Below are 12,304 nucleotides of genomic sequence, written 5' to 3'. Positions count from 1 at the left end.
TAAAAACAACATTATCTAGTTATGTATCGATAAACTTAGCATGATTAGTGGTGGAAAATTATTTAAGTATGGAATCTAATTTTTCAAATTGTTTTTCACCTCAAAATCAAACTATTTTTGGGTTACTTAATCATAAAATTCAATATTTTATGATGAATTATATGATTTTGGCTATGGATCGATGGTGGTGGAAAGTTAGTGTTCTACATTTTGAAGAAGACAATGAGTCAACTCAGTGATTCATTACACTTTTTAAAGTTGCAATTGAGTCAGCTCTGTTATCTTTTGGTTTTATTACTTACTAACACGTGTTAATATCCATCATTTTCATTGCTTACTTGAAATTCCAAGTAATCAATATTTTGCCACATCAGATTTCCAGTGCCGGAAATGAATTGGAAAAAAAAAGCTAGATACATAATACTATATTAACACAGGAAAAATGACACAGTCAAGACTAGTGTAGTCAAGGTGTTAAAGCGCACCTAAGGCGCAATATCCTCTTTGTGCCTTAAGGGGCGTAGTAATAAAAAAATAAATATTAAATATGACATGAATTATCACTGAATTACTTAGCCAAACTTTAAAATTAATTTTATGTGATTGTAAACATGAAACCATTGTAGTCATTTAAAATAAAAATCTTAAGCAATAGATAAAGAGCAAAATAAAACTCGTATCTCTCAAAACAATCTAGCTCAACTTCAATAAACTAAAATAATAACCAATCCAATTGAGAGTTCTTTATGAAATAGAACACATTATTCAAATTTTAGAATCCCGTAAAACTTCATTTAATTCATCTTTGTGTTTTCTCTCAATCCAACAACTTAACAAAAACTAGTCAAAATTAAGTTTAGAATGTACTCCAAATAAAACTTACTAAATTTGTAAAATTTCTTGTACCATACAACAATTGGATTGAGTGTAAATGTGTTACAAATAACAAAAATTGTAAAAAAAATGAAAAAAATGTAAAAGTTAATAAGGTGCGCGCCTTGTGTGTCGCGCGCCTCAACTAAAAGTGCACACCTCATGTTAGTATCCGCGACTGGCCGAGGGCGAGGCACAAAAAGCCTCTCTCGGCCTTGCTTTTAGGCGCCAAGACTTTTCTTTGGCCTTGACTATCTTGGTCAAGACACAAATGGCGTGGCATCTTTGAACGTCAATGTTGCAGTGGTGAAAATAATAGCCAAAATTTTTTTTCTCTCACTCAAAACATTTATTCTCTTTCCATTATCATATTTTCATTCTTATTTTGTCATTCTTATCTTTTTTTCATAGCAAACTATCCATTCCATTGATTTTTCAATGTTGCACTGTAGTGGTTTTCATGGTGCAACATTAACGTTGCAATGGTTTTTATTGTGCAACATTAATGTTGCAGTGATATTTCTTTGTGCAACATTGACGTTGCAGTGATTTTCATAGTGCAACATTGATGTTGTAGTGGTATTTAATTTCTCGATGCTTACAGTGCCACGTCACTGTATCGGTCAACTGTGTCAAATGCTATGTTAGTGCAGAATTATTGTTAAAAGGGGGAGGGGGAGAGTGTTAAATCTATAAGTTCGAGGGTTATATTGCCTTTTGCAATTAGAAAATGGGATAGAAAATACATGTGTCAAGTGGTATATTGTACATTGGTACATACCCCATTCACATTGAACAATCTTTTCCCTTTTTCAGTAATCCGTTTTCCGTACCCAAATCGAGGAAGACAATCGATCACAAGTGCGAATAAAATTGAAATTTCCAGTGGAATTATCTTCCTTTGCAGAAAAATTGTACTCACATTTAGGCATTTAGCAAAGGGTTGAAAATAATCGAATAAAAGGGACAAATAAGATGAAGTAGACGAGTCCAAGAAAAAAGAGAGCAAAAGCAAGTTCAAAAGCAAAGGACAAACAGAGAGGAAAAAAGACAACACAATTCAAACCTTGAGAGCATGCCATACTGCCATGTTCTATAATCTACTTTTAGGTCTCTATAACTATCAAACCCACTAAAGTTACAAAACGCATATCCAATTCACGAGGTCAAAAGTACCTCGCCATCATTCCTACAACACCCTCATATATCCTTTTCAATTTTACCTTTCGTCTTCTCTGTTTTTATCATTAACTGGTTAAAACTCTAGATAAATTTAAAACTTACCATACAAATTTAAACAAGAGCAATAATTTCCTTTTTGACTTTGAACAGATGGAAAACTATGATAAAATACAACGAACAAAATCAGTAGCAGATAATACAAGGCTACTTAGCGATTATGGAGCGGGTCAAAGCTGTTTGGAACCTTCCTTTTGTTTGTGAAGAATGCATAGAATGGATGCTGTTGTTGTTGTTCTTCTTCTTCTTGTGGCTGTTGTTGTTGCTGTTGCTGCTGAGCTTCATGAAAGTGCTCTTTGGTTCCAAGATTTGTAGTTTCATTCTTCTGGTGTGCTGAGACTAGGAGTACTGAGAGAAGCAGCAAAACAGTTACCTCCTTCAACAACTCCATTTGTAAAAGTCACTAGCTACAAAGTACAAGAGTGTTGTTAGTTATACCTTAAAGGCTTAAAGAAGTGAAATGCAAAGAGTTTGTTTGCCTTGGCTTGAGAGGCAAGGGATATAAAAGATAGTCAAGAAAGTAAGAGGAAAAAAAAGGTGGAAAGGTAATACTTTGTTGCTGCAGGCAAGAGTGTGTAAAATAATTAAGGAAAAAGGTGACAAAATGTATTGATTACATCCCAAACAAGGGACACAGCACACGAGAGAGAGGGAGTTGTTTGTTTCTTAAACGCGATCAGCTGGTTCTGGGAGCAAGTAATTCTTCATCCTTTCAATGACCAATTCACCTTCAAGAGAAGGCTGCTTGAGTGTGCTCTTATAGTATTTGATTCCATGGACATTTCCACTATAAGAGTGGGTGCATATGATCGGGCTTACTTGTTTCTTATCTTTTATAGGTCCCGATAACTTTTTCTCAACAATTGGCTGTTATTCTTGCATTCAGTCCCCTTAAAAGTGAGAGCACTTCCACATACATTTCTTGGTTCTTGTGAATTTTGTTTGGTGGTGTCGGACTGTTGGATTAAAGTTTACGAAATTGTTCCCTAATTTTTGCTATTCACCAGTACTGATTCTATCAAAGCCATTTATTTGCTTGACAGCGTACTTCTAGTATGACATGTTTGATATTGTAAGAGTATCTTTAGCAGTGATATCAACCTAGCATCAAGAATTTGGTGTTTTTTCAACTTCAGGGAAACTACATGTTGATAAAAACACCAAACCCAAAATTTACCAAATCAGGGTTGATATGTGGTTTTGGATAGTTTGGTTGGCATGTCAAATTACTCCAAACACTTTGGATCTGGTTTTGGTAAAACCAACCATTGGATGGAGTTTCGGGGCTCCAATTGATTTTTTTATTAGATAGAGATTTTACAAAACCTCGCCCGAATTTGGTGAAAAAACTAGAAAAAAAAAAAAAAAAAAAAATTTATGTGGGATACATAGCTTATATGGTTTTCTCAAAACCGCGTGGTTTTAAAAAGAAAAAAAAGTTGGGCTTTAGTGGCGGTTTTTTGCCCTTTAGTGGCTGCCAAAACCGCGTATATATAAGTTTTGGCAAAAACCGCGCGTAGTTGCTTGGTGTTTTTTTGATGTTGCTCTTAAAGTTATTTGGTGTTTTTTTGATTTGGTGTGTTTTTGGTTCAAAATTTTGGTGTTTTTTTTATTGCTCTCTTAAAGATGCTCTAATGCCCTTATTCATGCTATTCAATTGCTGCCATTTGGCGTAAGCTGAGAACCCACTATTCTTAAAGATGTTGTTGCTTCACTAATTCCTAATTTCTTTCTACACTTCCTAATTCATCCATATTTGTTCTTCGTCCTTTTTTTTTTTTTTTGTAACTTCCAATCTTCATGGAACTTTTCTACTTGTTTTTTACCCCAAGGGTCATGGCTTTATGTTTCTTGTGTTACAGGCTTACAGCTTTACATGAACTCGCAAGTGCTGGGCTTCATTTCCTGGCCTCCAACATTACTGAGACGGCCGAAGCCCAATACTGCTGTTTCACTGCCAAGCTGCACGAGTGACAACTGACAAGGACACGCTCGGAAAACTGTCACACATCCAGGCCTATTTGCCTACCCATCGTACTAATAAATGGGCTACTACGAGAATATCTTCGTAGAGATGAGGGTTTTGAGACCGTTGGATGTGTGATTCAACGGCCTCAGATCTCGTCCCTATGAAGATATCCTCGGTGTAGACGAATTCTAGTCAATTAAACAGGTGCTGCGGATGTTTTTGTTCAAAATAACAAGCAACAGGCCAATTTTCAAAACTCTAGTATTTTATTCAACGGATCACGTTCTTCACAACTTCAAAACAAATAGATCAGATTGAATTCCCAAGAACAAATCAATCCCGTCTCATTTGTTTCTTCACCATGGATTCAGTCAACTACATACTCATTTTCTTCATTCTCTTCATCACCAAGTACCTTTTCCAAAAACTTACTAATCAAAATCTTCCACCAAGCCCGTCCACTCTTCCCTTACTAGGCCACCTCCACCTTCTCAAAAAACCACTCCACACAACACTCCAATCTCTATCACTCAAACATGGTTCAATTATGTTCCTTAAGTTTGGTTTTCGCAATGTCCTCACTGTCTCCTCCCCAACTTACGTTGAAGAAATCTTCACAACCAACGATATCGTTTTCGCAAACCGTCCTAATTTGGTTGCTGGACAACACTTGGGTCAAAATTACACTGCTCTAGGTTGGGTTCCATATGGTGAACACTGGCGTAATCTTCGTCGTGTAACTTCGATTGAGATATTCTCATCTAATCGTCTTCTCTTATCGTCTCACCTTCGCAGTGAAGAGATCAAGCGTTCTGTTAAAGAAATGTTCAGTCAAACAAGGTTGGATGAGTGGAAATTTATTGATGTAAGATCTATGTTATTTGATTTAACTGTAAATATTATGATGAGGATTGTTGTTGGAAGGCCTTGTTACGGTGAGAATATGGGGATCGAAGAGAAAAGCAGAATGAGGGAGTTTTTGAAGGAGACATTTGTGCCCAACATGGCATTGAACTTGGGTGATATTTATCCAGTTTTCAGGAGGTTCTTTAGTTTTGTTGGATTGGATAAGAAGTTGGTTAAGTTGCAAAGCACTAGAGAAGAGTTCTTGCAAGGTTTGATAGAGGAAACAAGGATAAAGAGAGTTAATGATTCAATTGATGGAGAGAAGAATAGGACAACTGTGACGGATGGTTTGTTGTCTTTACAGAAGATGGAACCGGATTACTATTCTGACGATGCCATCCAAGGTATCATATCGGTAAGCATTTCTAATATTGAACTAGTATTTTTTTTTTTTTTTCCTTAGCTAATCAATTTTGACCTCAAGGCATTAACCTCAAAGTACATGATCTGAAAATACTTAAATACCTAAGAAAGTCTAACCTTGAATCTCCATCAACCTAACCACGAATTGCTATTAAAATCACATATATATAATATTGTTATTTGGTCACATCTGAAAGTTATTGGCAAATGAACTTATTATCAAATCACCATCAACCTAACCTTGAATTGGTATTGTTAGATAATGTTCACGGCAGGAACCGACACGTCATCTGCGACGATGGAATGGGCAATGTCACTCTTACTGAATCATCCGGAAGTGCTGGAGAAAGCAAGAGCTGAGATCGACTCGCACATAGAGAACAGTCGCTTGATAGACGAATCGGATCTCTCCAACCTCCCCTACCTACACTGCATCCTAAATGAGACACTTCGATTATTTCCGGCTGGGCCATTACTAGTACCGCATTCTTCATCAGAAGAGTGCACCATTGGTGGATACAAAATTCCACGCGGCACAATGCTACTGGTAAATGCATATGCCATTCATAGAGACCCCAAACTATGGGAGGAGCCCAATAGTTTCAAGCCCGAGAGGTTTACAGGTGTCCAAGGAGAAAGGGAGGGATTTAAATTCATTCCATTTGGATTGGGTAGGAGAGCATGTCCGGGAGCTGGATTGGGTGTGAAATCAGTATCTTTGGTTGTGGGTACACTAATCCAGTGCTTTGAGTGGAAAAGGCTTGGACCAGAGCTGGTTGACCTGACTGAATGGCCTGGTACTACAATGCCAAAAGCTGAGTCCTTGGAGGCCACTTATAGGCCACGCCCGCAACTGATGCAATTTCTCTCTCAACTTTGAGAGTCCATACTTTACAATTTAAGCATTTGCTCAGTTGTTCACTATACAGAGGTTTATATAATTGTGAAGTTCTCTAAATCTTAGGGTCCGTTTGGAACCAACTACTGATTGCTGAAAATAAGAGGGGGACAGCTAATACATTATTGCTATTCTAGCTTCCTTTGATCATTCAGTTGAAGTAAATGTTTTACCCCCCTATACAACTTCACAATTTTGATTCAAACCATATGAAATGGAGAGAAACCAAAAAAAAAAAAACTTACAATTGAATGTCGTATTGGAATCCACTCTTGGTAACATAATGCTCCACTAATTCATCGGGAATCTGTTATCTGATTTTCAAAACATTGAATGTTTATAAGAAAATGAAGATAAAAGGTACAACAGTTTGAAGGGGCAAACGGATAATCAAATTATTTACCGTGGGGGTGTAGTCCATTAAAATGCTAAGAAATCAGAAAGTGCATAATCGTCATCGTTGCTGCGGAGGTAGAAAGCAGTTAACATCGGTATCTTCTAGGATATTGATTCTGTTCTGAGAGAAAGATATTGATTTTCTCCTTTGATGGCATTCTCAACCAAAACCCTCGCCAAGTCTTACTCCCACTTCCCTCAAGGACTCAGTTTCAAACATTTCTAAGTTGGTTGAAGACACAATTCTTACAGAGCTTCTTCCATGTTGAAAGTATAATCATGCCTACGGTGTGCCTAACAAACATATAGTTGGTGAATTGATACTGGATAGCAAATCAACTCAAAAACACGTAGAAGATTGTTATATATATTTATATATATTGCAAAACACTTGGTTAAAGTTCCAACTGTTGTACCTGAAAAAATTGAGACCTGAATTTTGGTAGGATACAAATCTGCATGCAAATGTTTCAGACTAGGACATGAAGCAGGCAAACAGCAACAGGCTAAATCACATTCTTTGGTTAAATACTGAAAATAGTCCACAAGTAAAAATCAAATTATATATGCAGCAAAATGAAATCATCATCTCACAGCTCAATAAGAAAGATTCAGAATTGTTACCTTAAACAGAATCCCCAAGTTGGTTTTGTCACATTACTCTATCCAACTTCACCTTTGTTCCTCCTGACTGGCTCTTGGAAGAACCAACTTAATATCCTCAGTAACCCAGCTTCTGGTTTGAAGGCCATTGAGCTAATAGGATGATATCTCTTTCCATGTCAACGAAACATTTATCTACAGATCCCTGTGGAAGCACCAAATTTTAGCTTAGATTTTGTGTACATACAAGGCCTGGTTTAATCTTACTATTCCCCTTTGTAGTTCAAATATCACAGCTGGAGATGTTAATAAAAATTGTGAGAGCAACGTTCTTAGAAGCATATAAACTGGCAGTTTGATTCATTTTAGATCAAATTCTATTACCAGTGAAAACAATGCACAGACGACTTATTTGGTCCAATTAATTCCTGGTGTCTGACAACTCTTGCCTACATGTTTCTAAACAATACAAACTACATACAATCATTCCACAGATAAACAATCACTAAATTGAGAAATTTGATAATTGGCGATTAGACGTAATGGAACAGGGAGTACAGAGAGTACAAACCCTAGAATAAAATCAGCGGGACCAAACCCTGCTTTCATATGTCTCCCCTTCTCTTATCGCTCCTAAATAAGAAAATTAGGAATTATCAATGTCATACTGGCATTCTATCACCCTAAATTTGTATAATAGGAAAATGGCAAATACCATCAAAAAGGAATTAAAAAAAGTAAAGAAGAGTTACCAAAACAGCAGAGAAACCCCCTTTTTTTCGTTTATGTCTACTAACATTCTCAATCATGAATCATTTCTTACTTGGATCTTGACGGATTTGAACCATCAACCTCTCAATTAAGAGCGCTCTAACCATTTTGAGCTTATGAATCCATTTGTGAAAACAGACTGTCAAATATTTTTGCACCAAATGTGTACTTATATAACCAAACAACATGGACTACACATAACTTGGACTTCTTCCATAACCTGCGTGATCTTATTCACCTCTTCCTTTCTTGCTCGATTCTGCAAAAATCACCCAAAACATCAGCTCCCAAATGTCTTAACTTACATACCCCTTGGGAGATGTAACGGCAGAATGTCGAGGACCTTAGTTAAAAAGGAGGATAATCCTATAGCCGAGCTAAAGATTGGCCCAGCCCAAATGATAAAGGATTTTCAATCCCAAGCGGCTCCAATATAGAGTATAACAAACCATTAGATCTACATGGTAATGCTGGATTGATTCTTTTGTTCCTCAAGATCACACCTTCCATCTTTTTCTTCTGTGCTTGAACACAAAGTGGAACCGTTCACATTATTAGAACTAAGAAAATGTGAACAAAACTAAATCAAAACCATATCCCACTACGCACCACCTTTGGTTAACTATGACCTCCTTATTCCCAAGTATCTCTAAGGTATTCCAAACATCACTCCAATTAGAAAAGGTGCCTGAACAATCATTCATATAATAATAGTATGTCAACTGCACAATTACTAAGTATATATAAACAATGAATAAAAAAAGGTAGAGAGATATAGGAAGTAAGTCACCATTTGTGACTCCAGTATAAAGCAGACCAAAGCAATAAAATGTCGGTAGTAATGATGGATTGTCTCTTTTGTACATCAAGGTCACACCTTTGGCTCTAACCTTCTTTTCTTGCAACACCAAGTGAAACTGTTCAAGTTTACAAGAATAAGAATACTGCGACTAAAATAAATTAAGAAGGATCTCTAAGGCTAATAACTGTGATCTCCATACTCCAAGAAGGATCTCTAAGGTTTGTTTATCTTGTTCCGCACATCACTCAAATGAGAAGAGGTGGTTAAGTATTCAAACTAATAGAATGTCAAAATAAACCATAAAAAGAATGCCTAGGGAGAGAAAGACATACAGGGGATATATATTTGTCTTTTGTCATACCTCCATTTCCCACATCAAGCCTAACTGGATTTGTTTGACTACAAACCAAGTAAGCATCCCAGGCTTTTGTCTGGTAATATTACTGAATTATGTGCTAGACCAACCACTGACAACAAAGACATAAAAAGGGTTTAGGGGGATAAAGTTGTAACTATCAAATAAAAAGAGAAAAAGAACAGAAGGCACTAACAAGATAAAGTTTTTACCAATCCAACAGACAGCTCCTACAAAACTCAGCATATGCTTCCTCAGTTTCAAGTCTAGAAACAATGCTGTTGATATAGTACGTGAGTTAGTAATCAATATAAGATGTAAAACTCAGTATATGCTTCATCAAGTTTCAAGTCTAGAATCAATATTGTTGGTATTACAGATCAGATCTTGAATACAATGTTTTGTTCACATTAAACATACCTTGCTTTTACCCATGATTCAGAAGTATAGTAAGTAGCTAGATCTCTAACCATTTTGTACCACAGCACCTCAAAAGAGCAAGTGCATCACCCCCCCCCCCAAAACAAACAGAAATAAATAAATAAAACCAAGACCAGAGACTACTTTGTAAACTGCAATTGCCATTCGTATAGAAAGAGGAAGATTTAGAAACATCCCTTGTTCAAATTAAGTACGGCTTTAAAGTTAATTATTGGATGACAATCTAGCAAACACATTCAAAGTTGGCATTGCTCAACAGACGTCATTCAACAATTGGTGTTGCCATTATCTGACAATAACTGTACTGCTTGGTAAACTGAAAAATGCGAGTCTTTAACACTGCTTAATGCACAGATTGAAGAAATAATTTCCAAATTCTTGAACCAATAGACTATGAAACAGTCAAAGAAAAATCATTAGTGCAAAGGCTGCAACAAAGAAATATCAGATTCCTCCAGATAGTGCCACGTCATACTCATATCACTACCTAGACATGAAAATGATACACCTTAGAAGTAGCAAACTAGGAATAGTATTCATTTTTATGTTATATACAGACCTGAAACTCTTTATTTGTTTCAATTTTTCCTGAGAGAAGTGAGTAGAATAGAAGTCACAGAAGTTAACAATACAGTTGCACACTTAGTGATACAGACTTATCAGATGGTCAATGATCCAATTACGGATTGTTTAATTAGATGAGGAAGAGCAAACAACAATTTCATTGTCACTGAACCATTGGATCTTACCAACTTATTTCAAGCACAATAATTCCTTAAGCTTCGTTCACCAATTAAATACCTATTTCAGTAACAAAACTTTAGCTGTAACTCTGTAAGTGTAGTTCATGCGTCATACACTGTAATCATAAGCTCCTGAAAAAGTTATAAATGGGTCATCAATTAGTTGCAAGTAAAATTAATGTCACTTTAATCTCTTATGTTTACTGTTTACGTAGTGAATTGTTTACTGTTTATTTACGTTTAAAAATTAAAAGATAAAGAAAACATGCATATGTGGCAGTCCATTCATATGCATGTTATAAATGGGAATTCGGTGATGAGCTTTTCCTTCAAGGACAATGCAATTACTGAAAAGTATTGTGTCATGAATAACTAAACCTGGTATGGTTTTATTACACAAGTAAAATACCTGTTAACACTACCAAGCCTACATTCAGTAAAAACAACAATCAATGTAGAGAAATAACAGTATCACTTATATAGTGCATGTTGGTAACAGTTTTATCCCGAAATATAAATGGAGTTCGTAATTACAAGAACAGTGAAATCACTTGTTCTGTGTGTGTGGGGCGTGTAAAGTGTTGAATGATAGCAGTTTGGGTTATCACCCTAATTTTTTAGGTTAATGAATTTGTTTTAAGAAAGACAGCTACTAATATAAGCCAAGAAAGACACCTACGAAATTTCCAAGGCACCTATCACAAAAATCTTGTCTTTTAAGGGGTCAGGCCGAGTAAGCTCCTTAAAGAAGTATCTCCTAAGCATTTCTCACTTGATTATTTGTAGAACCAGATTCAGCCGTTAGGAGTAATTAAGTGTAGAAAACAGAATGTGGAATCTAAAATTTAAGACTAAATTGCATGTACATACCATCATTCCACCATTTGAGGCATGTTACGACCAAGACAGCTGACTCCAATTCCGCTCGACCTAAGCTTCCTCTCCATCTTTACATCAAACCAATTTCTCCTCTATCTCTTCTTGAAATCTAGTCACCAGTAACATCAAACCAAACTCCTCAGCTTCAGTTTTCCCTATCATATTGTATTTTAAAGTGATATCTTCTCTGAAAAGCCTTCCTTGCGTTAATAGCTGCTCAAACTAACTTACATATGCAAACCAAAAGGGCATGCAGCAACTTCATGTTCCGATTGTGCTCCTTGCCTTCGTAGTACCATAGTACAAATATAAACTCCATAAAAGCGGATGACATCAGAATGTGATAGGACAAACACAGTGAAGTGAAAATTGCTTCAAGTCCATTTTGTACGGTATGTTGCTAACTAAGTAACTAGAAGAATGGAAAAAATATACAATAAGAAGAACATATAGTAACTAGAGGAGTATGAAAAGAATTTTAAAGAAACAAACAAAACTCAGTTATAAGATTTTGGGTGTTATATTGCTAGGGAAATTTTTTGTGAGTAAGTCCCATTTGGAGTTATAAAATTTTCATAAGGTAGTAACTAGTAAGTTCCCTCTTCACTTCACTTTCCACGTGAAATTTCTCCATGCCCCTCCTTCCATTAAATTTTCTGTAAAATTTGTAGAGGGTGGAGAATATATATGCAAAATACTTCCTACCAAATGAAATATCTCAAATACACAAAAGTGAGACGTAATTGCTAATATTCTCCTATGCTAGTAATCACACCCTGCATTCAGCAATAATAATAATAATTAACAGTTTTAAAACCACGAGAAACCATGGGATACACTTCCCCATGCCCCATCCTTTAAAAAATCATGAAATATATGTTAATATGTTTAAACGAACAACTCTAGTTTTGAAAATGAAAAGTTCAATGCAAAACATATGATTTTCTCATTGTTAAAACAATCAATTTTTAGAAAATTATATTGAAGAAAAACAATTGAATTTGGGTATGTTAGACTACCACATGAAAATTAGCAGACAACAAAGAGAGAAATAGCAGCCATTAAT

The 12,304-nt window shown here is 35.9% G+C and overlaps 1 protein-coding gene and 1 long non-coding RNA gene across 7 annotated transcripts; one reads left to right on the top strand and one right to left on the bottom strand.

The window, feature by feature from the left end:
- Positions 1 to 2,014: 2,014 nt before the first annotated feature.
- LOC147520640 (uncharacterized) lies at positions 2,015 to 11,779 on the bottom strand. 6 transcript variants are annotated; one of them, XR_015212747.1, is made up of 14 exons: positions 11,470 to 11,778; positions 11,230 to 11,347; positions 10,418 to 10,491; positions 9,388 to 9,453; positions 9,182 to 9,287; positions 8,809 to 8,935; positions 8,631 to 8,706; positions 8,000 to 8,537; positions 7,819 to 7,880; positions 7,269 to 7,452; positions 7,061 to 7,175; positions 6,652 to 6,938; positions 6,494 to 6,562; positions 2,015 to 2,519 (listed from the first exon to the last, which is right to left on the bottom strand). It is a non-coding gene; the product is annotated as an uncharacterized LOC147520640 (long non-coding RNA). The 6 variants fall into 6 exon arrangements; XR_015212749.1 differs by lacking the exon at positions 2,015 to 2,519 and having other exon boundaries at positions 5,688 to 6,562; positions 8,000 to 8,277; positions 8,362 to 8,537; positions 11,470 to 11,777; XR_015212748.1 differs by lacking the exon at positions 2,015 to 2,519 and having other exon boundaries at positions 5,688 to 6,562; positions 10,366 to 10,491.
- Positions 4,130 to 6,398, top strand: LOC147520641 (cytochrome P450 81Q32-like). The gene is made up of 2 exons (XM_086592173.1): positions 4,130 to 5,342; positions 5,610 to 6,398. The coding sequence occupies exons 1-2, from the start codon at positions 4,443 to 4,445 to the stop codon at positions 6,228 to 6,230; spliced, it is 1,521 nt and encodes a 506-aa protein (XP_086448299.1). The 5' UTR covers positions 4,130 to 4,442; the 3' UTR covers positions 6,231 to 6,398.
- Positions 11,780 to 12,304: the final 525 nt, after the last annotated feature.

Source organism: Coptis chinensis, chromosome 2 (assembly GCF_015680905.1).
Source record: "Coptis chinensis isolate HL-2020 chromosome 2, ASM1568090v1, whole genome shotgun sequence".
In the NCBI taxonomy this organism is placed as follows: Eukaryota; Viridiplantae; Streptophyta; class Magnoliopsida; order Ranunculales; family Ranunculaceae; genus Coptis; species Coptis chinensis.
Note: the sequence above shows the minus strand (reverse complement) of the source record. Positions and strands in the feature narration are given on the sequence as shown.

Bases quoted from the DNA above. Each gene is read 5' to 3' on its own strand.
- LOC147520641 (XM_086592173.1), top strand. From the start codon at position 4,443: ATGGATTCAGTCAACTACATACTCATTTTCTTCATTCTCTTCATCACC. The intron at 5,343-5,609 runs GTAAGCATTTCT...TGGTATTGTTAG, and splicing joins CCATCCAAGGTATCATATCG to ATAATGTTCACGGCAGGAAC.